We start from the raw sequence: 27,023 nt of genomic DNA, 5'->3' as shown, positions 1-27,023 counted from the left end.
CTCCAGCTGGGGCCCAAGATTTGCATTTCTAATCACAATTTGAGAGCCACTGATTAAATATAATGTATATTTTATTGTCTATTCGCTCCCAATTAGAATGTAAATTCTATGAAGCAGGGACATTTTCTGTTGTTTCTACTTGCAAAGCACAATATGAGGCACATAGTAGCCATTCAGCAAATATATATAGAAGGAATAAATGAAAATTGCTTATCCTACTGTTACATCAGAACACATCTCGTAATTTTATTGTAAGATTTTATAAGAAAAAATACAAATACAAAGTTAACAAACACTATATAGTTCAACCCCCTCATGCAAGAAGGCATTTTTAAGCATTGGGCCACAGAGACAACTGGGATATCGATATTTGGCAAATAAATTATTAACAATTTACATTATAGCATTAGTATTGACACTAAACACTTAATGAAAGCTACCATGTGCTAAGCATTTCATGTACTGTATCTCTTTGAATTCTCGAAACTAATGAGATGATTGGGGTGTCATTTCCATTTTACAGAGAAGGGCTTGGTCACACCATGCAGCCCACTATCCATGGACTCCATGATTTTTATACTGTCTCTTTCCCTCCATGTGCTCTCCCAATTGGGAACAAAAAGGTAGGGTATGAAACAGGAGGTGATGGGTTTACTTTTTAGTGTCCAGACATATCAAGGTTTGAATTAAAATTTACTGAAACTCTTATAACACTAAAGGTCATCTGGCCATCTTTCTATTATAATAACATTCTAAAGAGCACTGCTTTCTAGATGCAAATGTGGAACCATACAAATGTTCATACATCTTGTAAAGGATGAGAATATGATTTTTAGGGGGCATTTTTTTTTTGTGTGTGATAATTTAGAATAGTTTAGCTAGTCCGAATATTTATTCTATCAAACCCTGTACAATAGCATTACACTTATGCAGAAAATAATGGATATAAATGATTCTGAGTTAGTAATTCACTTTTTTTTCCCAAACAGGCCATTAGACTAGGTGTCTAACTTTTCTTAGAGGGTCAAATAGTAAATGATTTAGACTTGTAAGCCATACAACTCTGCAGTTATGGAAAGCAACCACAGACAAAACATAAATGAATGGGTATAGACTTGTTTCGAAGAACTTTATTTACACAACAGGTGGCCAGTCCACGGGCCAAAGCTTGCTGACCCTTGTGTTTCAAGATTCCCATCTTAGTAGCATGAATAAAATGGACCAGAAAAATTTCAGGTAACTTTGTCAAATTTATTAAAAAAAAAAAAAAGATTGCTTCTTCCTATAGAAACACCCATATTCCTATAAATAAAAATGACTTAAAAAAGACAATTCTAGCAGGCAAATAAAAACAGACAATTGTCTTTGTAATAAGTTGAATTAGCTAAAAGAATCCTTGTATTTATTTTTTACACAGCACAAATGCAGGTGATACAGAAGTTCATAATTCCCCACAAAACTTATAAACTTAACAACTGGGAATCTAAACATAATATTCAGTCATCCACAGCCATCCACTGTGTGGAATCCATTCTACAGCAGCAGAGGAGTACCTTAATTTAAAGCACCAAGTTTCCAGGCATTACTACAAATATCTTCTTTTCATTCTCTAATACATGCAGTCAAACTGCCTATGAAGCAAATACCAATTCGTTTTATGCTTTAACAGATAAGGGAAAGCAGTTGGAAAACCAACATTAAGTCTAAACATGATCCTACCTTTTCACCTTACTGTATTTTCACCCATGAAATCTTAAACTTTTAATGTAGTTATATTTAACATGAGTATAAATCAAAATTTGAACTTAATGTCTTTTCAGATTCATCCAATAGTTTAGAATGTTTATATTTGTTTTATGACTTGAGGAAAACAAAAACAATCTGGAATTTAGAATATTCTGGCAATCTTTATTAAAAGTTAAATTTATTATTTTATAGCAAAGTAATATTGTTTCTTTGTCCAAACATTACAGATTTTAAAAAGATCCCCTAATGTATGTAAATATAAAGCTTATTCCCAGTACACATTTTACAGAGGTGTGTTTTCATTTTTTTGAAGCAGGGTTCAATGGGCATTTTTAGGGTCTTGCTAACATCAGCCCTATATACTCAGAGATGACTGAATCTACTAAATGAACAATGAAAACTGGTTGAAGCTGCTGATGAATGCTTCAATAAAAATCTGATACACACAGATTTCATTGTCATATTCAATGAAACCGAAGTCTTCCTTAAAAGTGATCCTGATAGGCTGAAGATAGAGTAATGGACTGTTAGTTCCTCATGCCAAAAATACATGGGTTTGTTATACAAAGGCTTCATTCTCTGCCTGTCGTCAGTAATTTGAGAGCCTTTTGTAGATTCTGTACAGCAGTGCTTACATCTTCATACTGTAAAGCACTGCCAGCATATTTGCAGTACTTCTGAGCTCTAGCAAAGTCCTCTGGGGTTAAACGAATATCCCCTAGAAAAAAAAGAATAATTAAGATATTTATAGGAATACAAAAAGTGTTCCGTAAGGTTGGGCAAATGCTTATGTTTAAGATTAAAAAATGTATTTAAGGCTATGTAAAAACACAATAGGTTTTGTCAATCCCATATGAACTTTGATAAATTTTCTTCATTGTTTTCAATTGCCTTTTTATTACTAATATAAACCATAGATATGCCAATACATAATAACATAGATGAGTAAGACCTTCCTTTAAGAAGCAATAAGGACAAACAATGGTAGTAGCTTTGGTGTCTATGCTAGAACCACTTAGCCTCTTCATGGAACAACACAGAAAGACTAAACCAATTCAACCCTCAACTGAGCTAGAACATAAATGCAATCTTCAATAAAAAAAGGTGAAAAACAAACTTAACGTGAAGAAAACCAGGTTGCTTAGCTTGTTTTTAGCATGAAAATATTTTACATTTTTGTGCCATCCATGTACAAATTTCTTAAGGTGTTCCTAAGGTTTCTTAAATTTTATATCATTGAAATATACAATTAAACATGTAAACAACCATTACAAATTATTTCTCCAAAATTTATTCTAAGTTTTCTAGTTATATAGATGATTAATATGTAGAGCCCAAATAAACAATTTCAGTTAAAAAAAAACATTAAAAACATTTCACTTAATCTAAGACAAATTTCCTTGAATATATATTCTAAAGACAAAATTAAAAATGGATATTGTATCTTGCCTTTTGGAAATAACCAACATTTTCTCTGGAAATTTTCATGTATTTGGGAAATTCATGTACTTGGAAATACACAAATACACACACAACATAAAATTAAAAAACTGACTTTACCTAGGCAAAGATTTGTAAGTAGGTAGCAACTCCAGGCCAGCTAATATAACATTCTGATCCCAATTATTATTTTCTAAAATTTTCAAAAAGAGTACTAAAACAATATATGCTAGAGTTTTTAGCTCAGTGCCAGGCACCTATAGGTGCTTAATAACTTCACTGCATAAATATGAAAAAGCTGCATTTTATTTCCCACATTTTAAAACTAAGTTCATATAGAATAAAACATTAATTAAATTACAGATTTTAAAATACACACATACTTACACACAGTAACTAGTGTAGGACACTACAGTAAGTCTTCAAATATTTGTTGAACTAGTAGTATTTAAGATTACATAAAACTTGGCCTTGTTGTGAATCAGGGATTACAGATTCCAATTTTAACAGAAGTTACTGACTTGGCATTTGTTACCCATTAAACCTAAACATCAACTACCAGTTTTGTTGACAATTTAGTCAGGTATGCTTCAGTTCATAATTTTGATCTTGAAAAATACCTACCAGATTCTTTAATGCTTTTTAAAATTATATTTAGGCTATATATGCTGTCTAGATGAGGGAAACATCTTTGAAAATTGAGTTTACCTTAACGCTACTCACTTTGTGCTTTAAGTCTCTCTTATCTCAGGGTACTGTTTTAAATACATAGGGCATCCATCCAGAATTTACTGGATGTGCTGAAAGCAGGCTGTAATAGTCAGATTAATCTTATTTTTACAGCATTACCTTTAGCACTGGTTGACATATCAGTAAAATGTATATAACTGCAAGAAATGTTATTATTTTTGTTTTATAAACTAAACTTATCCACTAAAGATTAAATTATTTTAAAAACAAATATATTTTTTCATAATTTCAATATTTATAAAATGTGAATTAAAATATATTAACAGAAAAATATTAGATATAAAATATACAGGTTACAGACATACATAACCAATTGTGTAATTCATATATAAAATACAATAACGAAGTAAACAACCAATGTATAGATTTATATGCAAAATGTAATTTATAGACATAGAGATATTAGATTTATTTTCACCAATAAAAAATATAAGCAAACAAACCATAGTTACTTGCTATTTTGTATCACATAAGGCTCTCCTTCATTTAAAAAATATAGTAGTTTATAATTCAACAATAAAATGTGAATTAAAATTTTAAACTATGTAAAAATAAAATATCAATTAGGATTCTTTTAAATTAGCATTTAATAACTCAACAGAGAAAACGAAAAAGATACAAGAAGGGTAAACACATTTCAGGAAGAGAACAAGTGTTAAATTTCAATTTATCTGATTTTATACTCAAAATGGTAAATATAAGCTTAATGCACCAAAATAAAACCTGTTTTTTGTATCACTAAAATTTACTAGAGGCCATAATCAGAACCAGAAAGTGTGTGATGTGGACCTAAATGGTGTTTCAAAGATGAGAGGGGTTGTTTACTAATATATCTCTCTTCTAAAATCTTTGCTTGTAAGTCCCAGATGGGCTGCAGATAAGACCATCTAGATAGGAGGGCTTTATCTCCTCTTCAGAGGTCAGGATAAGATCAGGCAGAAGACAGCTAAAACTATCAGTTAAATCCTCTACTACAGTGGCAAAGAGAGCCTAGGTCAGCACCAGATTAAAGATAACATTACTTAGTGTAAAGAGAAATCACTGCATGCCCAGCTGACGTAAGTATCCATTTCCAATGCTGATATATCTAATGTCATAATGGAGGATAGAACACTTAATTGTAAATATTTTCAAAATGGGTCTTTAGAGGCTCTTTCCAATTTGACCAGATAGTTCTAGAAATTCTTATGTCAAGGGCCTTGGGTAGTAATCTCATTCTGGTTACTCTATTATCCTTTGACTTAGATGCAATGTAAAGGACAGAACTGTCATACATAAAGGCATTGTTGAGACATGTCACTTAACAATCCCAATAATAGTAGTAATAATTACAGGCAGAATTTCATTATATCAAGTACTGTGCTTAACACTACTGTGATATTGTATCACTTAATACTAAAAAACTTTATGAGGTAAGTTGTCATTCACACTCAATACGATTCAGAGATGTAAAAGTAAAAAAGTAAACAGTGTGCTTCAAATACTTACCTATCCAATTCACTCTCCAGAATTAGCCACAAATTCATTACAATATATTTAATATACATTAATCTCACACATATAATATATGCATTAAAAGGTGATAAATACTAAGCACTAAGGAGAAATATATAGCAGAAAAGGGATATAAGAAGTACCAGAAGTGATGGTAATGGTAGTGACACTGAATATAAATGCAGTATTTTTTAAAAAGAATTTTTTAGAGCAGTTTTAAGTTCACAACAAAGTTAAGAAGAAGATTCTCATCTCCCCTTCCCTACCATGCATAGCTTCCTCCATTATTAATCTCCCCCACCTGAGCAGCATATTTGTCACAATTGATGAACATGCATTGGTCCATCATTATTATCGAGAGTCTACATTAGGGTTTACTCTTGATGTTGTGTTTTCTATGAGTTGGGACAAATTTATAATGACATATATCTATTATTATAGTGTGATATGGTTTGGATTTGTGTCCCCACCCAAATCTCCTATCAAATAGTAGGAGAGGCCTGGTAGCTGGTGAGTGGATTATGGGGGTGGATGCCCCTCTTGCTGTTCTTGTGATAGTGAGTTTTAGTAAGATTTTATGGTTTAATAGTGTTTGGCACTTCCTTCTTCACCCTCCTACTGCCAGGTGAACAAGATGCTACGGGCCACGGGTTAGAGAGACGCGAGTACTCCGTGGCCACCAGCAATAAAGACCATGTAATTTGGCCTAGTCTGTCTCAGTGGTGATTTCATGCTCGCTCGATTACAACAAATAACTTGCTGGGATTTTGATGTTGACTGCCCGTAATCCATAGATCAAGTCGGGAAGAACTAATATCTTGACAATACAGAGTATTCTGATGCATGATCACGAAATCTCCATTTATGTAGTTCTTTGATTTCTTTCATCAGTATTTTGTTTTTTTCCTCATATAGATCTTGCACTGTATTTTGTTACATTTATACCTGAATATTTTTGGTGGGGTGCTAATGTAAATGGTATTTTGTTTTCTATCATTGTGTTTATGTAAACACAAACACAACCGCAGCGTGTTTTAATTTCAAATCCCACTTGTTTCGTGCTGCTATGTGGAAAGCAACTAATTTTTGCATATTAATTATGTATACTGCAATCCAGCTATAAGTGCTTATCAGTCCTAAGTGTATTTTTAAAATTGATTCTTCCAGATTTTCTACATAGACAATCATGTCATCTATGAACAGAGATAGCATTATTTTTTCTTTCCTATCTGTATAGCTTTGATTTCTTTTTTTCTTACTGCACTAGTTAGGACTTCCAGTATGATGTTAACATGTCAGTGTTGATATTTATATTTCATCCCGAGTGATGTACCCTGTTTCAAAGGAGAATAATCTTTGTGCCTAAGTCAAATGAAATCCTTTTCTTTTATATTCCATAATTCTATTACTGTTCAAAATCACGGCATATTTTTGTTTGCTTCCAAATTGAGATTTCTTATATAACTTCAAAATTTTTCTTAGATGTTTTAGTTTAGCTTTTTTTTTTTTTTTCCTCACTGGCAGGTTCTATAGCTTCTTATCTATATCTTTCATATTCTATAGTTTCTATTTTATATACTATGAAATCCATGTATTTTTCTTAAAGGAGGGGAGTTCTCAGATTTCTTATTCTAATTGTGGAGCAATTGCTTTCCAGGTACGTGGGAAAGCTATCATAGAATTTTTCTTTGTTAGAATATCTAAAGAAGTATATTTCATCATTTCTTATATTTCATATTTCTTTTTCTTGATTGCCACCCTTATCTTGATGGAGTATATCCTGAGGTAAGTTCCCTAAAAACGTATGTGCTAGGCAAAATGTGAGAGTTCTTACAAATTTAAAAATATTTATTTTTCTCTAACACCTGCCTGACAGTTTAGATGGGTAAAGAATTCTAGGGTACTAGTTCTAGGTGGTAGACTAAGCATATATAATTAACTAGTATTCCTCCTGAAACCATGTTGAAATGATAAAGTAATGCAAAAGGAAATAAATCCACAAAATTGAAAAGGAGAAGAGAAAGAATGAAAAATCTGAAAAGGGAAAACTGACAAGAGATTTAAAGAACATCTCCCCAAGACTGTGGAACAAACTGCTCAGGCAGTGCTAGGACTGTTAAGGTAGGTATGATATCCACCTCATTCCCTAAAGGGTCTCTTCATTCCATGGCTGAGAGGCAGGTAGGCTTACTAGCCAGTTCCCACTCATACAGGGAGAACAGAAAATTCGAGTTGAGAAATACACCTGCAGACATTATCAGAGGAAACTCATTAGCAGCTATTAAAAATAATCAAGGTCTTCACTTTAAATATAAAATAATTAAATCTCATTTGACATATGAAGAAAACTAAAGTCTGAATGAGAAAGACCAAAATAAACATAATGCCTGATTTGGGCTAAAAAACAAAGAGAAGTCAGAAAAGTAGTAAAGATTATACCTAAACCAATCACTTAGCCTATAAACCAAACAACCAAAGTAATCTCAGATATTTTTATTTTCAATAATAGTCAGTTCCTTTCTTTTTTAGGTAATTTAATAGCTTAGTGTAGATAAGAAAACTCACAATCACAATTCACAGAAATCTTGAACTAAATTAAAATAATCTAGCATAGGCTTCCATCACAGCCTTGGCTACATGTTTTTCTATATCCAGTAGTGTACAAAAAAAAGAGCTGTAACAAAAGGAGACACCTTTGAATGTTGATATTTTTAATATAAACAATCCTTTGAGTATCTAGTGAATATAGGCATTCAAAGAAATTTGTTTCAAATTACCTAGAAATTCAAATTTAAGTAAGAACATTTAAATATATGGTACTGTCAAGTTAAAACTACAAAACAGCAAACCAAAACAGAAGATAAATGTGTCTCACAAAATAGTCAGCGGACTTACCCTGGGAAATTGTATTGAAAAGTGCGGGATCAATGGCCGGTAGAGTCTGTGGAGTAGGTTGGATGGTATTACTTGCTACACCTGCAAGTCAGAAAAACACAAATGGGTATAAAAGTATTACACTTTTTAATTACACAGTAGGACAGCACTAAAAAATCATGAAGAAATTTCATTACCTTGCTTATTTTCTTAACATGTCAATGGATTCTAATTGGATATATTTATTTGATGTTGGAGGATATTGAGTGCTTACATATGTGTACTGGCTATACATTTCCTAATATATATTTTGTCTAATGCTTCAAATTACTTCTCAATTAAAGCTTATCAATTATCCGTAGAAGTAGTAGATTACCCACCTTTCAATTTCTTAGCCAATGAAATCATTTGGTGATAAAGGAGAACATAATTATAATTTAGTTTAACTTAGAGGATGAATCCAATTTCATCACTATGCATGAAATTACAAATTAATATTTGTAATTTTTTTAGTTTACACATTGTAAGATGATATTTTTACATATCCAATAAACAACTGTTTTGACTTTGTTAGAATATTTCAAAACTGTCAAATCAATGAAGAGCTTAGCATTCTGAATTAATGGTAAGAAATATACTAAAGTTGAAGATTATTTATTAATCATCTAAAAAAATTAACAAAAAGTATTGAAAGTTTCTAAAAAAGACTGAAATGATTCAATCAACAGTAAAATAAAATGAAGAAAAGTTGATTACTCCAAATCAATGGAGTTAAATAATCTCTCAAAATGGACTATTTGCCAAACTAATACACTGAATTCAAATAGTCAATTTGTAGGAAGGGTAAAGTGGAAAAAGTACTGGGATAAGAAAAAGGAAACAAAGAAAAGGGTTAAAATAAAGAGGGAAGCTTCTAGGGGCAGGGATATATATCCACTGAGGGTTATAGAATAATGGTTTCACAAAAGATGACTGAAGTTCTAAAATTTTCTAAAGGTCTAAAGTTTTTCTGGTAGGAAGTTCTAAAGTTCTTCTGTTATGAAGTTTTAAGATTTTTCTCAGCCCCAACATAAGAGAAAAAGCTGATTTAAATATACATTATTTACCTCACTTAATTGTGTTTCAGGGTAAACCAGCTCCATATTTATACCCTTTAGAACTATTAAAAGCCGTAAAAATCTTACTTTTTAACTACAAATTTAAAATTTTTAAAGTACCCAGGGATACAGATAAAAGGTGAAGTACAGATTCCATACAGTATGAAAAAATATAAAGACAAAAGCCTGCCTCTCCTACTCCAAGCCACTTTAGAGCTGGTACCTGTTTTTAGGACACCTTTCCATTCACCTACAATCAACTGTGCGTCCAATCCAATCTATATATGTCAATGCTGTTCTTTGCTAAGAAATCTGTGTAGTTGTCTAAACCAAAATATTCCAGAAGGTATACTTTGTGTGTTTTCCAAGTGGTAGTTAAGTTCTGTATACTATACTGTTCTATGCATTTTTTACTTAATGTGTCCTAGCAGTAATTCCATATTAATACATACAAACCTGCCTTGCTCTTTTTAATGGCTACATAGTGTTCCATTCTATCCACGCACAATTTATAAAGCAATCCATTACTAATGGACATTTAAGTTTTAATTTCCAATCTTTTGCTATTACAAATAATGCTATTCTTATATACTGTGTATATGAATGTATTTATAGAAAACTATATAGAAGTATAAATGCAAAGTGAGGAGACAGGCTGACCTATTCAATGGCTATTTTTTGCTTGATTTTGATAAGTGCTCACCAAATATATTTAAATTATAAACATCTGACATAATTTTCTCCACAAAACTTGCCAAACACTGAAAGGCATATAAATATGTATTATTTAAGAAATGCTAGAAAGTAAAATCTGAGATGCATCTTCAGAGACGAGTGATGTCTAGTGCTTTGAAACAGATGTACCTAAAGCTTATGTAGATTACATATATTGTTGATATGCATCTTTAAAAACAAGATAAATCTACTCCACTCTAACAGTACTATAAATTGGTAAATTTGTAAGATCTATAAATTTGTAATTTATAGATCAATGCCATTCCTCGCTAAGTAATTTGCATTTCTGTCTAAATTAAAATACTCCAAACAAATCTTTGGATACAGAAAGTGTGATTAAACAGACTCCTGAAAGAACATAGCATTTGGAGAGACACAGAAAAGGGAAAAAGGACATGTTACCTATGAGGAATAGTATAAGCAAAGAATGAGTGAAACCTTAGTGTCATCATGAGAAATAGTGTTGGGAGAAATGTGTAGGCCAGAGTTTCAGAGTTCCAACAACAGAGTATCAAAGCCTACAGAATAATGCAAATGTGGTACTTCTGACACAACTATACAGCTTACATTCTGATCTATGAAGGAAGCTATATTTTACAATAAAAAGACTAGCTTTAATCAAAAATAATTTTATTTAACTTTTTTACTAAAATCTTCTTTTGTGAACTATAAAAAGGGTATATTTCTTGAGAAAGAAAAAACATACACTATATATCAACTCCATGTGATACTTGTGCAGTGGTGAGAGCACAAACAGCAAATACTTCGCCTGTTGAAACAATCACTATCCCTGTCCTCACTGCACCGCCTTTGCTTTTTTGTAGAACAAAAAACTGTAAATTAGTACATACTATTCTTTTCAGCTATCTTAAGGATTTCCCTTTGATAAAAGTGCATCCTGGACCTTTATATGAGAGAAAATAAATCATTCTTAAAGTGAGTAAGAGGGGAAACATTTGGTATTATTTATATATATATATATATATATTTTTTTTTTAGGCAACTATGAAGTTTTTTTATTGTTTCAAATACACTAGAAAAAAAAATCTGGGAAAAAAAGAGGAGATTCCAACATCTCAAATCAATCTTAAGGGGAAATATACTAATCAGAAAAGTAGGTTTTAATTTGAGAGGATTTCAGTTCCTTGGAGGAAGAACATAGAAGGCAGGTGGCCAAAACACAAAGTCAAAAAAACTTGGATTCAGGTCCTGGTTCTGTCATTACTGGGTATGTTTTTCTTAGAATAATTGCTTAGTCTCTTGAGAGTTTATAAATTAAAGACAGTAATACATAATACAGTTGCTGCAAGAATAAGTGTGGAAATTAGCCATGACAATTCTTTGACTGGTAAAGCTACAAGAGTGCATAAAATATGATAGGATCTCAATCTATCAAAGTTCTAAATTTTTAGTTCTATTCCTCCCTTTAAGGAACAAAAGAGAGAGAAAACAAGAGGCTTGTGCTAGAGTTAACTGAATCAAAATGAACTGTTCGTGATAGAAAACTTCCTAATGGAAAACAACCTAATATTTGTCTTTATGTCATGAATATTCTAGCCAGGAGATATATTGTGTATGTTTGAATATATAAGACTACAAATAATTTATCGTTTTTGTTATACAAAACTAGCAATTTCATATGGATCAATCTACTATAGCCCTCTCACTAAAAGTATTTTCTCTTTTGTATACTCACAAAGTGTATCTATATAGAAAATATATATTGATGTGCCTATACTACAACTCTGCCTTGAGATAGACTGTCTAAAACAAAACTCCTTGGACAGTCTTTCTATAAGGTTACTTTCTTACCCCCAAGTTAAGTAGTCAGTAACTTGCCATTAAATACCTTGTCCTTCCTTGGCACAGAAATAGGAAGGAAGAGGAACAAAAAGAGGGAAAGGAGGCTAATTTGCTGAATGCTGATTTTGTGATAGGTCTACTACTAGTCCATTTTTATAGTTTTTCCCTTTTAATAATTAAAATAGCCATGAGAAGTTAGTATGATTAATTTCATATTCAAAAGAGGAAAAACTTAGGTCAAGAGAAATATCAGTTGAGTTTATGATTTAGCAAGGGGTAGAAACAAATAACCAATATGCTTTTCCTCCAAAATGCATTTTATTTCCCCTTGGCTCCTCTATGAGAATGCTTGTGCCTGGGACTCTTGATCAGGATTTAAACCTTCGAGTATAATTTGAACACTATTCATCTAAGGCAAATAGATCTAAGCAGCTGGTTTCACTTACATTATTCTACACAGGAAATAATGAATATTTCTAAACATAATAAAATATTTAAAAGTGTTCCATGAAATTTTACTTCCAAAACAAATGCAAATAGGTTTGTCTATTAATATCATCACATAGACCATAAAATATTAAAAAGGGTAAAATATGCTGAATAAAGACATAAAAAGAAATCAGTGCTAAAATGATCATTTCATCAATAATCTTAAAGAAAATGCTAGCAATATTTCTGTAGATAATATAAACTTGAAAGCTTTAAAATAGGCAGAAAGACAGTAATCATATTTGATGCTACAATGGTCAAACAGAAAACTTGTACATGTAATGTAATTCATGCAAAAATAACTTATAAGGTTTAGGTAAAATAGGGCCGACAAATAAAGGTCAGTAAAGTAATGGTGTGCTACATAATAGGAACAGTAGAAATCAGGGCTCAAAGGATGACTATCATTCTATTAATTAAGTATTTTAAAGTGTTGGTATCATTTAGTACTGTAAAACAACTGGGATAAAAGTGCATTTTTAAGAAAAGTTTTTGAAAAAATTAAATTAAATGTAAAACTTATAGTTGCAAGTATCTTACTTGGACATAAAGGTGATACTGTGTCAACAGTGCAATTAAAGGGATGAGTAACTGTTGTCAAAGTGTCTTTACTGACCCCGACTTAACTACCGAGGACTAGCTTAGTCAGATTTTTACAAATAAAAACATAGGCATACAGTACTGTTTTATTCAAAGATAGCAGATCTCTCTTTTCTGTTAGTTTTTTAAAGTGTCATATTTGTAAGGTTATAAAAAAAAACCCGAACCCCTCGTTTCACTTGTCTATGATTTCATTGTTACTGAGATTTCTCCCCATCATCATAATATGGCATGTTTAGGGCAGAGGCTTGGTCCCAAGGGAATAAGACAAGACTAATCTAACCTAGGTTTACAATGAGACCCTGACTGACAAATCCTATAATAAACTCCACTCACTTTTGTGCTTTTCTAAAACAATAGAGAGGGGAAAAGAAAGGGAAGAGAAGCAAAAGAAAAACAGCAATATACATGAAAAGCATAGAAACTAATCTTATTAATAAACCGTAAGGTAAATAGTAATCAATGCACATAACACTTGTCATTTCTCAAGTAACTAGAATACAACTAATATTAAAACTTTAATGTAAATAATTTAATGTTTCTTGGGGTTCAGATGGAATTCAAGGATCTTGGTGTGTTTCATGATCACCATTATGAGGCACATATGTAATAAGAAATGAAGTTCTTTTTTTTTTAAAAGGAGAATTAAATAAATCATTCAGTTATTAAATAAATCATTCAGTTATACTTTGCTACCTGTGCTGTGAGGTACTTCCGCTGGTGTATTAGCTGGAGCATGTGCACCAGGAGGAATCTGTATTCCAGTATAGTTGCCTGATGGCACGTTGCTTGGGTCATAAGTTGAAGATGATGATGGCTGAGTTGGCTGAGTGGGCAGAGAGGCTGCTCCAGCATCTTCATTTTCTTCAACATCTATCAGATCACATATACACAATGTTATACAGGTATTTTGAAATACAAATGCCAAGTATTCTTATTTCACTATACACATAACAAATGGAATTTTTAAATGCAATTCTGTTTAATGTAGTGGAGAAGCAGGCTCTATTCTTAAAAGAGTATTTTTAATTTTTTTATTTTCTTAAAAAATATAATCTTACCTGACAATATGATGATCACTTCTTTCAGGTTAATATTTTCTAATTCTGTAAACTCTTGCATCTAGCATATTTTTATTTAAAATAAACTTCCTTTAAACTTATGAAGACTCAAGGACATTTCTGGCAAAACATGTCATATTTACGCTACCCAATAAGAACTCCATTTTCTGACAGCGGATTTTCACTTAAGATTTTCTGTGTACTAGCTACTATATGATTATCTGTGTGTTGTTTAATGCAGTTAGCTAATAAACAAAAACAAAATAATAAACTTTTGCATTTACCTATGTAGAAATGAGATATTTCATTTTGAAAAGTTCTGAAATGTAAACTCTTTAAACTATCTCATGAGCCAAATTTGAAAACTACTTTGAAAAATTGAATTTTGGATATAAAATGACAATCAGCTGCTTTTGGGAATCATAGTAATTTAAAATAAAAGAAAAGCAAGCTAGAGCTACAGATGTATCGAAGAGATATCTTATTGCTTCCGACCACATTTTTAAATAGCTTTTTTTGTCTGATTATAAACATATTATTCAATGTAGATAATTTCAAATAAGAAGAAGTTTAATTTCCCTACTAATCTGAGATGAGCATTTTATCACGCAACCTTGTAGATTGATTTATACTTTATATACATTAAAATGACTTTCCCCAATACTGGAGAACTCTAACATTTGTACATTCTGGGAAAGAAAAAAGGCTTCCACAACATAAAGACACTAAAGCATGACCAAAAGCTGGTAGAAACCAGAGTAAAGGTAAGAGGAAATCTTACTAGGTAAGGTTTGATTTTATGTGCCTTTTCATCTGAGGGCACTCAACAGTCTACACAAAAGAGTTGCCAAGAAGTGAGCCATGAAATGTTTGTATGAACCCCAACTAAATACCTGCAAGCTCCGAATTATGCAAACTCAGGTAAGACTCTCCGAGGCCCTGGAGAAAAGCAACAACTTAAAGCTGAAAGGGGGGGACAAAGTTTGAGTTCTGACAAGTCAAGGGTCTCCTGGAACAAGAATAAGACTTTGCAGAGAAAGATAACACAGGATGCAGAGAAGATTCAACATGTTATCAACATTAGAAATTATTAAAAACGAGAGAAGAAAAGGAAAATGAGAGAAAAAGTCTAGAGAAAAAGACCTAAAAATCACCCTGATATTGAAAATCAGCAAAAAAGCACTTTAAAGCTGCTATGATAAATTTGTTCAAGGCCATAAATAAAAATATAGACATAAAAAATGAAAGAGAAAAACGAATGGGGGGAGGGTAAAGACTGTATGAGGAGAACAAAAACAGATGGGATTAACAGAAAACAAATGGCAAAACAGGTTTAAATCTAGCTACAGCAGTTACATTAAATGTAAATGAACTAAACACTGTTTCTCACACCGTGTTGAAAGACAGAATAGAATAGTACCTATGTGCTTTTTGCAGGAAATGTACTTTAAAACACAAAGATCTAGATTTGTTTAAACGAAAAGGATAAAAATAGACACACCATGTAAATACTGCACAGACAAAAGCTGGCAACTAATTTTAACAACAGACAAATAGAATTAATGACAAGGAATATTACCTGAGATAAAAAGGAAGATTTCATAATGATAAAAAAGTCACATAAATAGCAAGCTGACAAAAACTGGGGTGGTTAACTTTACAATAAGGCCAAACAGAATCCGTGACAAGGAATATTAGCAAGATATAGTGGCATATTCCATAATAATAAAAAGGTTAGTTCATAAAAAATAACTATAAGGATACATGTGCCTAATATAATAACAGAGCCTCAAAATGAAACAAACTGACAGAACTAGTAAAACCCAGTTGGAGATATTAACACAGAACATCATAACCAGTAACTGTAGAATACATTTTTGCAACTGCATATGGGATATTCACCAAGACAGACCACATACTGGGCCATGAAATAAATCTTGGTAAACTACAAAATTCCAAAATCTTTTGTAGTATGTTCTCTGACCAAAATGGAATCGAATTAGAAATCAGCAACAATAAGATATCTAGAAACACCTCTAATATTCTGAAATTAAACAACATATTATAAATAATCCATTATTTAAAGAAGAAATCACAAAAAAAGCTGTAATTATGTTGACCTGAGTAATATCAAAATCTGCAGGATGTCGCTAAACCAGTGCTTAGAGGGAAACCGATAGATTTAAATTCTATCAGAAAAGTTTAAAGATCAAAGATCTACATTTCCTCCCTAAGAAGCTAAAAAAGCCAAAAGCAAATTAAACTAGTATGGAGGAAAAAATAAAAGGAATAGAAAATAAAGAATAAAAAAATTTTACAAAGTACTTTTTGAAATATTAAAAAAAAAATCTCAAGAGCTGGGGGGAAAAAGAGAAAACATTATAAATTTGAGAAACAAAAGAGATGATATCATATACATCCGACATTAAAAGGAATGAAGACAATAAGAAAATGCTATGCTAATACATGGCACTACCTAGGGGAAATGGACCAATCACTTGAAGATACAAACTATCATAACTCACCCAAAAAGAGATGATCTGAACAGTTCTAAATCTATTGGGGAAACTGATTTCATGGTTAAAAACCCTACTAAAAAGAAAATGCATGGCCTAGATGAAATAAGCAGTGAATTATATCATTCAAATAAGAAAAAATACCAATCTTATGCAAACACTTTCAGAAACAGAGAAGGGATTACTTTCACCTTGTTTTATGAGGACAGTATAACCCTGATACCAAACCTCACAAATACTGAAATGTAGATACACAAATCCTTAATATCAGAATTAAATCCAGCCATATAATACAAGGCCTCATCATGACTAAGTTTACCAATGAGTGTAGGGTTGGTTCAACATCTGAAAATCAATCAATGTTAACTCAGATTAACAGAAGAAAATAAATCTTATGATAATTTCAATAAATGCATAAAAAGCACCTGACAAAATTCAACATCCATTTATAACAAAACTTCTCAGCACCCTAGGAAAATAAAGAAAATTTCTCAGCATCACATATATGGGGACAAAACAAAACAATGAAAAAATTTATTGCCACTGGTGCAATAGGCGGGAAAAAGAAAGAAATGAGGATTGGAAAGGGAGAAGCAAAACTGTCTCTCCTTGCAGATGACATAATTATCTACATAGAAACTCAAGGAGTTTATAAAGTAATTATCTGAATCAATAGGTAAATTCAGCAAGGCTGCAAGATAAAAGACTATACAAAAATCAATTGTAATTCATATTAGAAGCAAAGGACTGAAAAACTAAATTTAAAAAATAATTTAACAAGAGAATGAAAAGACATAAAATACTTTGAAGTAAATTTAACAAAGTGGTATAAAACCTCTATTCCAAGAAATCTAAAGTATCACTGAAAGAAATTACAGAAAGTTTAAATAAATGGAAAGATATATTATGTTTAGGTACCGAAAGACAATTAATTCTCCCAAAGTTTAATACAATGCTAATCATAATCCCGGTAGGCATATTTTTTCTAAAAAAGAAAAACTGAAAATCTAATTCTATAATTTATGTGCAAACTCAGAAGGACAGATTTGTTAAGATAAAGGAAAAATAAAATTAGATGGAGTCACTCAATAGATGGGTCAGAGTAACACACCAAATGAGGAACATGTTGACTCCAAAATCCAAACAGGCCCGCTAGGCATTGTACCTCTTTTCTTGGTTGTAGGAGTGGTTAGGTGTAACAACTTATCCATCACCTTAGTATAAATATCTTGACATGCCCCTTATCACTGGATGTTTAGAAATTTCACTAAGGTCCCTGAATTTTAGTCAGATTGATTTCCCATTCTCTGAGAAGCAAATGTCTTACCAATAAAACCAGAACAGTTGCTCACTAGGTCCAGTCAGCATAATGTCATCAATATAATGGACCAGTGTAGTATCTTATGGAAGGATAAGAAGGCTATTAAGATCCCCGCAAACTAAAGTGTAACACAGAGCTGGAGAGCTGACATAACCCTGAGGCAGGACAGTGAAGGTGTATTGCTGGCCTTGCCAGCCGAAAGCAAACTGCTTCTAGGGAAACTTATGGACAGGTATGAAGAAAAAGGCACTAGCCAGATCAATAGCTGTATACTAGGTACTAAAGCTCAACCAATGAAATCACAACTGGTGCAGAAGATGCAAAAGGAGTCATATGAAGGATCACAATAAAGAATAATGATTAATGAATTATAATCACCAAATATAAATTCATGAGCCCACACTGATGTAAATAATTAAATGAATACACAAAATGAATAAACACGCATTTATTTATTTACAGATTAGAAAGTTCTTCCTTATAGTAGAGTGTCAAGTAATTAAAATAAAAAGCATGAATGCTAAACCCAGAAGGTGAAGTTGCATGAAAATATAGGATATTTACATAATATCAAAGTATCTTCCACAATTTACTTTCTAATAACAAAGGGAAAAATAATTTTAACGGGGAAAAACCCAGAAGACACCACATTACCCAAGTGGTCATTTAACATCATTAATATTTCACCAAAATTGTACACTTCTAATGTAAGGCAGAGAGGACGCAACTTTATTTTGGGCTATTCTTGCAAAAAATGCATAAGGTTAAACTAATTATGAGGCAACATTGACAAACTGAGCAACAGTTAACAAGTAATTGTACTTTTCAAAAACATCAAGGCAAAGAAACACTAGAAATTCTAAGGAACTACTCCAGATTAAGGAGACTAAAGAGACATGACAACCAGATGGAATGTGTGATCTATCTGTCTGAGGAACAAAAACTACAAAGAATATTATTGAGTCAACTGCTCAAATCTGAATACAGATGGAGATCAGAGATATACTGAATAAATACTATACTTCTCAATTTTGATAATTACACTGTAGTAAAAAGAATGCCATTGTTCTTAGAAAATACAGAAGTACTCAGGAGTAAAAGACCATATCTCTAATTATTAACAAAGACTTCAAAAATATATAATAATATCCTCTTGTGAAGCCATAAGCCATTTGAGGAAATACTGCTAAAAATTGACATTAACATATCAGATTATAATACCAGGTTGTATTTTAAAATTTGACACACGCACACACATATAAAATAACCTCATGTCCTCTCTTGTGTATGTGTGGTAGGGGGAGTGAGGAAGGAGGGAAGGGAACGAGGGATGAGCAAGCAGGAGAGACCATGAATCAATGAGAGAATGTTTAATTCTGGATCAGAGGCATATGAGAATTCTTTATATCATTCTGGCAACTTTCCAGTAAATCTGACATTGTACCACAACAAAACTTTTTTTACTTTACCATATAAAATGAGTAGTTTCAATGATCAGCTGTTCATTTTTGTATCATTAATTCTATATACAGATGCTCATCAACATATGATGGTGTTATATCCCAATAAACCTACTGTAAGTCAAACATAGAAGTCAAAGATGCATTTTAAATACCTAACCTACTGAACATCATAGCTTAGCCTAGTCTAGCCTACATGAAACGTGCTCAGAGCACTTACATTAGTACAAAATCATCTAACACAAAGACTTTATGTAATTTATTAAATACTGTACTGAAAGTGAAAAACAATCACTATGGGTTCTCGAAGTACAGTTTCTACTGAATGCATATTGCTTTGCTATCTTCTTAAAGGTGAAAGAGTGTAAGTTAAATCGTAAGTTGAAGCCTGTCTGTAACATCTATTCAAATGTCATGGTGCAGTGGTATTCAGCTAGAATTTAAAAAACAGCACTGTTTCAAAAGCATATCCTATTTTGTTCTTTATCAAAGTTAACTAAAGTAGCTATTATTTTCTACTGGTTTTACTAGAAATTAAATGCCAGAACAACAGACAAGTACGTTTTTTGTTAAATATACTACCTTTTTCACTTAAATTATAGTTGCAAGAGTTAAAACACAACAGAATACAATTCTACACTGAGAAAAAGAAGAAAATAAATCAAGATCTTAAAGAAGACTTTTTTTTTAAACACAAACTGAGATTTAATGACATTACATCTTACAGATATATAGGTTATCTTTGAGGAGATATTATTAGATGTTATGACATTAAGCCCTGACTATGACACTAGGTTATGTTTTAAGTTAATAAGTTAAAAAGTATACAGCGAAAATATTCTCCTTTATATTGGACAGGATTTATTATTAGTATTCCGTAGCTTACAATTTCCTACTATCCAGAAACTCCATCAAATTTGTATGCAAATAAATAACAGAAATGACAACTTCCATTTAAGTTGGCTTTTGGAAAACAAAAACTATCTACATTTAATAATCTATTTGACTAGTATTATTAATAGTAAGGGCCTACAGTAAGGTCTGTGATAATCTAAATGGACACTTCATACTTTCAAAGGCAAAATGTTAAGTGTTTTAAGATTAGAGAAGTCACTGATATTGAAAGAATGCCAAAAATCCCAAATTGACAAATTATTAGGTATTTCAATGTACCTAAAATGAAACATCTAAAATAGTCCTGAAAAGTAAAATGGCTAGTTGCATTTAAACACCAGATAATTTCTAGGATGCATTTAAACACCAGATAATTCTACTGTTCCAAAGCATTAAAAAAAGACTAGAAAGATTGACTATATTTATGAAGCAAGCATAACAATAATACCAAAAAAGAAAACTGTAGACCATTTTTAGTTATAATCGTCAGTGTAAAAATCCTAAATGATATAGTAGTAGTGAACTGAACTCACCAGTATAATTAAAAAAATAATATATCACAACTAAGTGGGGTTTATTACACAATGTAAAGTTGGTTCAATAATAGTCAAACTTTTAATAAAATTCATTAATATAGAACTAAAGAGTTTAATTAGATTGTGGTTGGCCAAGTATGGCCAGCGGGCTGGCTGGCTGTTATTGTAAATAAAACTTTACTGGAACACAACCACACTCATTTTTTTACATATTCTCTATGGCTACTTCTGCACTACAACAGCAGAGCTAAATAGATGCAACAAAGACTGTATCATTCATAAACTGAAAATATTTATTATCTGACCCTTTAGGAAAGTTTACTGATGCCTGCATTAGATAATTATCTTCACAGATGCCTAAAAGTATGTAACAAAAGGCAAGGATTGTTGGGAATTTTCTCAGTTCCTAGAACCGTTCTCTTTGTAATTATCTATTTGCTATGTCTAATAAATATAAACTAAGTGAAAAAAGGTTTTCCTTTTTGATTACACATTAACTGAAAGGCCAAGTAAAATAGTAAGACCTTTATTTTTTCATGATTAAAATTTGTAAAACACATTATGTGATGGTAAAATTTTCCTGTACATACTAAGTAAAAAAAAAATACAGCCAAGTACAGAACAGTATGTATATTACCAGTTGTATGAAAAAAGGGAGGATATATATTTCTACTTGCTAGTAAATTTGTAAAAAATGATCTCTGTAAAGATACACAAAAAAAACTAAAAACAACACTTACTTGAGTTTTGGTAGAATCTGGTAAGATGGGGGATGTAGGAGACAAGAGAAATTTATTTCATATTTTTTATATACTCTTATGATTTTTTAAACCACGAGAATGCATTACTAACTTCCCACATAACCTACACAACTCAAATAGATTTACAAAAAATAATACAGTATTCTTTGTGGTTTGAAAACATTTTATAAATTATAAATGGATTGCCTTTCCTATATAACAGGAATGAAATCTGATTAAAGGTAAGAGACAGACAAGTCATTTTGTTGACATGGACAGGTATTACAGCAGTTTGACCTTTTCTTTCACTGTCCCTAAATTTATGATTTTATACTTAAACTTTCATAGATTCTGGGCCTAATGAAAACGAAACTGTATTGTTCCCACCAAATAATGATGATTCTACTAATACCTTTTACTTATAATAAATAAATACATACCATTATCTTCTTCAATTCCAACAGGGCCTGCTTGAGGAGTCTCCCCATTCTTTAAACAATTATGGATGTATGTTGCCTTCCACCTGGCATACTTCCTGTGTTTCACATTCTAAAAGAGAGCATTTTTATATCAACATTGGACTATGGTAAAGAAGTAAAAAGTAAACATTTATAACCTATATTATGTTTCTGAGATAAAACCTATTTTTGTAGATTACAGCTCTGAAAGAAACTGGCACTCTCCCCACTTTATTGACAGACTTCATGAAAAGCTACTGTCCTCAAAACAGATGCCCAGTTCTCTTTTATCGTTTAACATTTCAGAGTGGATCTGCAATGGAAAAACAGGAGTGTCCTTCCAGCAAAAATTGCAACTCTTCTGCACAGGGGATACATGGGCTAAAGTAAATTCTCAGACTAAATATAAAAGTAACAATAGATTAAATTATTTTCACTAAAGACAAAAAAAAAAAAAAAACAGATCTGTACAAATCTAGAAGAAAATGAAAAGAAAAATAAGATGATGTAGTGGTTAAAGCAAATACTAGACTGATAGGCAGGTAAACCTGACTTTTTAGCTAGTCACATGCTGGTTAACAGCCCTGAACCTCAACTACCCTGATTCTAAAAAGGGAAAAATAATACTTCACTGAGTAGTAAGAAGAACTGAAAAGATCATGAAGAACCTGTTAGTTGCCTCTTCTTCTATGCCTTAAAACTAATGTTACATAAGATAAAAATTTATTTTAAAAAATGGAGGTGCTAGTGATTTTCAGTTTATATTTTCAACTGACCTTTATTGTCGCATCGTTATCACCTGGGAACTTGTTAGAAATGCAGAATCTTCAAGCCCATCCCAGATCTACTGAACTCAATCTGTAAGTGCCAGCCTGCATCTATACTCTAAGACCCTAGGTGATTTATGTGCATATTCGAGTTTGAGAGCAAACGGAGTTTTACTACTTGAAAACAACTACATTAGAAATAGAGGGCTGGACACGGTGGCTCATGCCTATAATCCTAGCACTTTGGGAGGCTAAGGAGAGGGGACTGCCTGAACTCAGGAGTTGGAGACCAGGCTGTCCAACATGCTGAAACACTGTCTATGAAAAATACAAAAAATTAGTCGGGCATGGTGGCACGTACTTCCAATTACAGCTACTCAGAGGCTGAAGCATGAGAATCACTTGAACCCAGGAGGCGGAAGCTGCAGTGAGCGGAGATTGCACCACTGTACCAGCCTTTTGCAAAGATTCAACTAAGCCATCAGTAAGTACAAATGCAGCACATGGTCTAGATACTTAGTTGAGTATTCTGTAATGCGAGTCTCCAAATACTACTTCGGGTATCTTGTGCACAGAAAACCTAACAAAATTAACCCTTAAGTTACTGAATTTGTATCATACTTCCTTTTCTTATCAAACTCCTCTTACATATGTAATTAAAAATCTAGGTCGGGCGCTGTGGCTCGTGCCTGTAATCCCAGCACTTTGGGAGGCCGAGGTGGGTGGATCACAAGGTCAACAGATCGAGACCATCCTGGTCAACATGGTGAAACCCCGTCTCTACTAAAAATACAAAAAACTGGCTGGGCATGGTGGCGCATGCCTATAATCCCAGCTACTCAGGAGGCTGAGGTTGCGGTGAGCCAAGATCGCACCATTGCACTCCAGCCTGGGTAACAAGAGCGAAACTCCATCTCAAAAAAAAAAAAAATCTATACATTGATTCTGATTTTCTTCCAAGTATGACATTTTGCTCCTTTTCACAAACAAGCTTTCCAACAGAAGTATCCACATTTAAAGTCTTCACTTCTTCACTATTTAGTTCACTCTGGTGGGTGGGGAGGGTATATTTCTTTTCTGTTTAGTTCATTTTTTCCAGTAACACAAAACGTCAGATAATTTGAATATGCCTATGTCTTTTACTGGTAGGAAGTCCACATGTTCCAGCCTGTACCTCACTTACGATGTCAGTTGATTTGAGGAACTGCTCTTGCTAATATCAACTGCCTCGTCCACAATAGAAAACCCCAAGGGACACTTTTCAGGTATCATCTAACTAAACTGTTAAACTCTCTAAATATATGAAACCCTGGACTATGCCAATCTTTGTGAAACATTCTCTATCTCTGGTTTTTATGACACTCTATTCTTTTGGTTTCTCTCCTATCTCCTTTAGCTCTTAATCTTCTAGCTAACCTTCAAATAATTTTAAATATTCTGTCCTAGCAGAGACTGCAAAATAGTTGGTACGATCAATAACTCATAGAATTTTAAATATGAATTATATTTTATATATTCAAATACTGGAAAAGTAACAGAACAGCCACATTTCTAACTTCTCTTTAAAAAATGAAAGTTGTGGGCCCACATTTATTCAGCAATAATTATCTGAGCTGAATGGAGGCGGTTCCCTTCAGATAATGTATATTCATTCATTCCCTCCTCCCCCATCTCAAGTTCATATATCCTATTAGTTGCCATTTATTACCTCACAGTGGGCTGTCTTAACTCATTATACCACCTACAAGATTCCTACAATGATCCTGCCATCTCAGCTTATATTTTTTACTTCTTCATATGCTTTCCCATAGCTTTAAATACTATTGATAAATTTATTATTCTTAAATTTATGTATCTAGCCAGAATCTGCTTCGACAAATATCCAACTGGCTATGTGACATTACCACCTGGATGTCTCACATACAATTAAAATTAAAACTATTTTTTTTTATTCCCTTATCATGTTTCCTTCCCTTGGGAACTTCACTCTCAAGTAAATGGGAAGAGTCATTTTTAACAGCTCTCCCTTTCCTTTGCGTCTCTCCTCACTCTCTCACCTAATTCACCAAGAATCCAGTTGATTTTCCTTTTGAAACATACCTTGATTAGTCTTCATCTTCCCCTTTTCTCTGCAATAGCCCCCTAATTCCCAACTTCTATTTTTGCCCTAGCCCTTACTAATCAAGGTATGTTTCAAAAATATAAATCCATTCACGTCAATCTTTTCAGTGGCTTCCTAATTCATGTAAAATGTAAAATAAACTCTGACTTGGGCTACAAAGGTCTACTCTGCCTGGTTCTTGATTGTCCAACTTCCTCTCTATCTCCCTATCCCATTCACTGACTACCATCCAGCTATGCATTTTTTTTTCTGTTCCTACACATGCCATGGCCGACACAACCTGTTTTCTAGCCTGCTGTCTTTTTTCTTCCTTACCCACCTAACTCACCCCTACTCAGCTCATTCCTCATTATGCCAGATCAAATGCTAGTTCCTTAGAAAGGTTTTCCTGAGGTTTCCAATCTAAGGCCAGACTCTCCAGTAATCTTACATCTTTTTTTAATTAACAATATTTATAATTGTTTATAATTAATATATAAAAGGATGCTTACAAAGTATCCTCTCCTGACTCTCAAAACACCCACATACCTTACAATATAAGTTCATTAGAAGCAGAGTCTATGTCTATCTGTTGTTTATACCAAACACTTGGCTTTGTGACCAATATGTAGTAGTTGCTCAAGAGTATACACATTTCCAATGTAGGTAAATGATTCTGATTGAAGTTTCTGTGGTAGTATAAGAGATCATTATTTCTGTGGTATATAAATGACTACTGGACTTAGGAAGTTCTGGGATATTTATAATACAGTTAGACAGAAGGACTTGAAATTTGCAATGTTTGTTTTAGACCTATAGAAACAGAAATATGTTACGGTTCACCTTTTTCTTCCTTTTTCATTCTTTCAGAGCAAAGAATATGTGCTAAAGCACTGACTTTTCCAAATTACTTTTAACTTCAAAATCCTGAGCGGTTGGAACTGAAGGGCTACAGATGCTGGATTAGTATCAGATTTGAGTCTTTATGTTTGCATGTCCACTTGACTTCAGTATCTGAAAAATGATATTATCTTAAAATGTTCATTATTAACCTATGCTCCAGCAATGAAAACTAATGAAGGTAATTAATTACCCTAAATTTTTAGTGGTTTAAACTTTCCCTCTTTTGGGGAAAAGATAAGGTATGTATGGTTAACTTAACATACTTTTAGGTTCTTTAAAAGTATGCTATTAATTTAGACCTTTAATTAGCAAGATGGGATATATAAAATAAGTTAATACATTATTTCCACCCTTAGGGAGGGAGCTAGTCATCTTGCTACGGATATGAAATTAAAATAAAAGGAACTATTACTATAAAAACACATTTAGTAAGAAGTATTAAACCTGTTTTCCATAGTAAGTAGATGGAACAGTTCAGAGAATAAAGAAAAACCAGAATAAGGTTATGGAAATGACACTTTAGTATGGCCATGCAGGATGGGTAAGATGTGAAAAAGTAGAAGTGATAAGATTCTGGAGAGAAGGAAACGTACAAGCAAAGGTAGAAATAAGGAAATATTTGGGGAATAAAGATAAATAAATCAATATGCCCTGGATAGAAGATACATATTAAATGCTAGTTGGATAAGTAAGATAAATCCAAGATAATATTAAAGTCTTGGACTGACATCTTTATAGTATTCTGTAGGTTATAAAGCATTTCAACACATTTTCTTCTTATTTATTCCTCAGAACCTTGAAATTTGGGCAGGTCACATTGTACTCAAAATAAGACTTTGAGACATTATAGGACTGGCTCAATGTAAATACAGTTTAATCTGGCATTCAAGGCCCTTTACATTGTGGACACCCAGTCTTATTTCCATTTCCCTCAACCAAGATTGGATTCCTGTCTTACCTGCATTCTTTTCTCACGCTATTCTCTCTTACCTAATATGGTTCCCCTTTCTGCCCAGTCTCCTTGTCTCCAAAACTAAGTGCAAATGTTTACTCCCTATGAAGTACCCTCATTTCGAGTAAGTCAACAGTTATTTATCATTTACTCAAGTCAGGTACTATGCTAAGAGCTGGGGATATATGAGATGAATGAGTCAAGCATGAGCTTTAGAGTCTAATGTGAAACCAGACATTAACTGCCATCCCTAAATGTGTCATGTGTCTTAGCTGGAGTCCCTTAT

General features: G+C 32.5%; 1 protein-coding gene across 1 annotated transcript in view; it reads right to left on the bottom strand.

The window, feature by feature from the left end:
• Positions 1–221: 221 nt before the first annotated feature.
• The window catches only part of VTA1 (vesicle trafficking 1), a 66,585-nt gene continuing 39,783 nt past the window's right edge, over positions 222–27,023 (bottom strand). Inside the window, exons 5-8 of the mRNA XM_002747092.7 lie at positions 21,997–22,105; positions 13,725–13,901; positions 8,326–8,406; positions 222–2,464 (exon numbers count right to left, since the gene is read on the bottom strand). Coding sequence (XP_002747138.1) covers positions 2,319–2,464; positions 8,326–8,406; positions 13,725–13,901; positions 21,997–22,105 — 513 coding nt within the window. The 3' untranslated portion in view covers positions 222–2,318. The remainder of the gene's footprint in view (positions 2,465–8,325; positions 8,407–13,724; positions 13,902–21,996; positions 22,106–27,023) is intronic.

This window comes from Callithrix jacchus, chromosome 4 (genome assembly GCF_049354715.1).
Source record: "Callithrix jacchus isolate 240 chromosome 4, calJac240_pri, whole genome shotgun sequence".
Lineage (NCBI taxonomy): Eukaryota > Metazoa > Chordata > Mammalia > Primates > Cebidae > Callithrix > Callithrix jacchus.
This window is presented reverse-complemented; position numbering and strand designations above follow the sequence as displayed.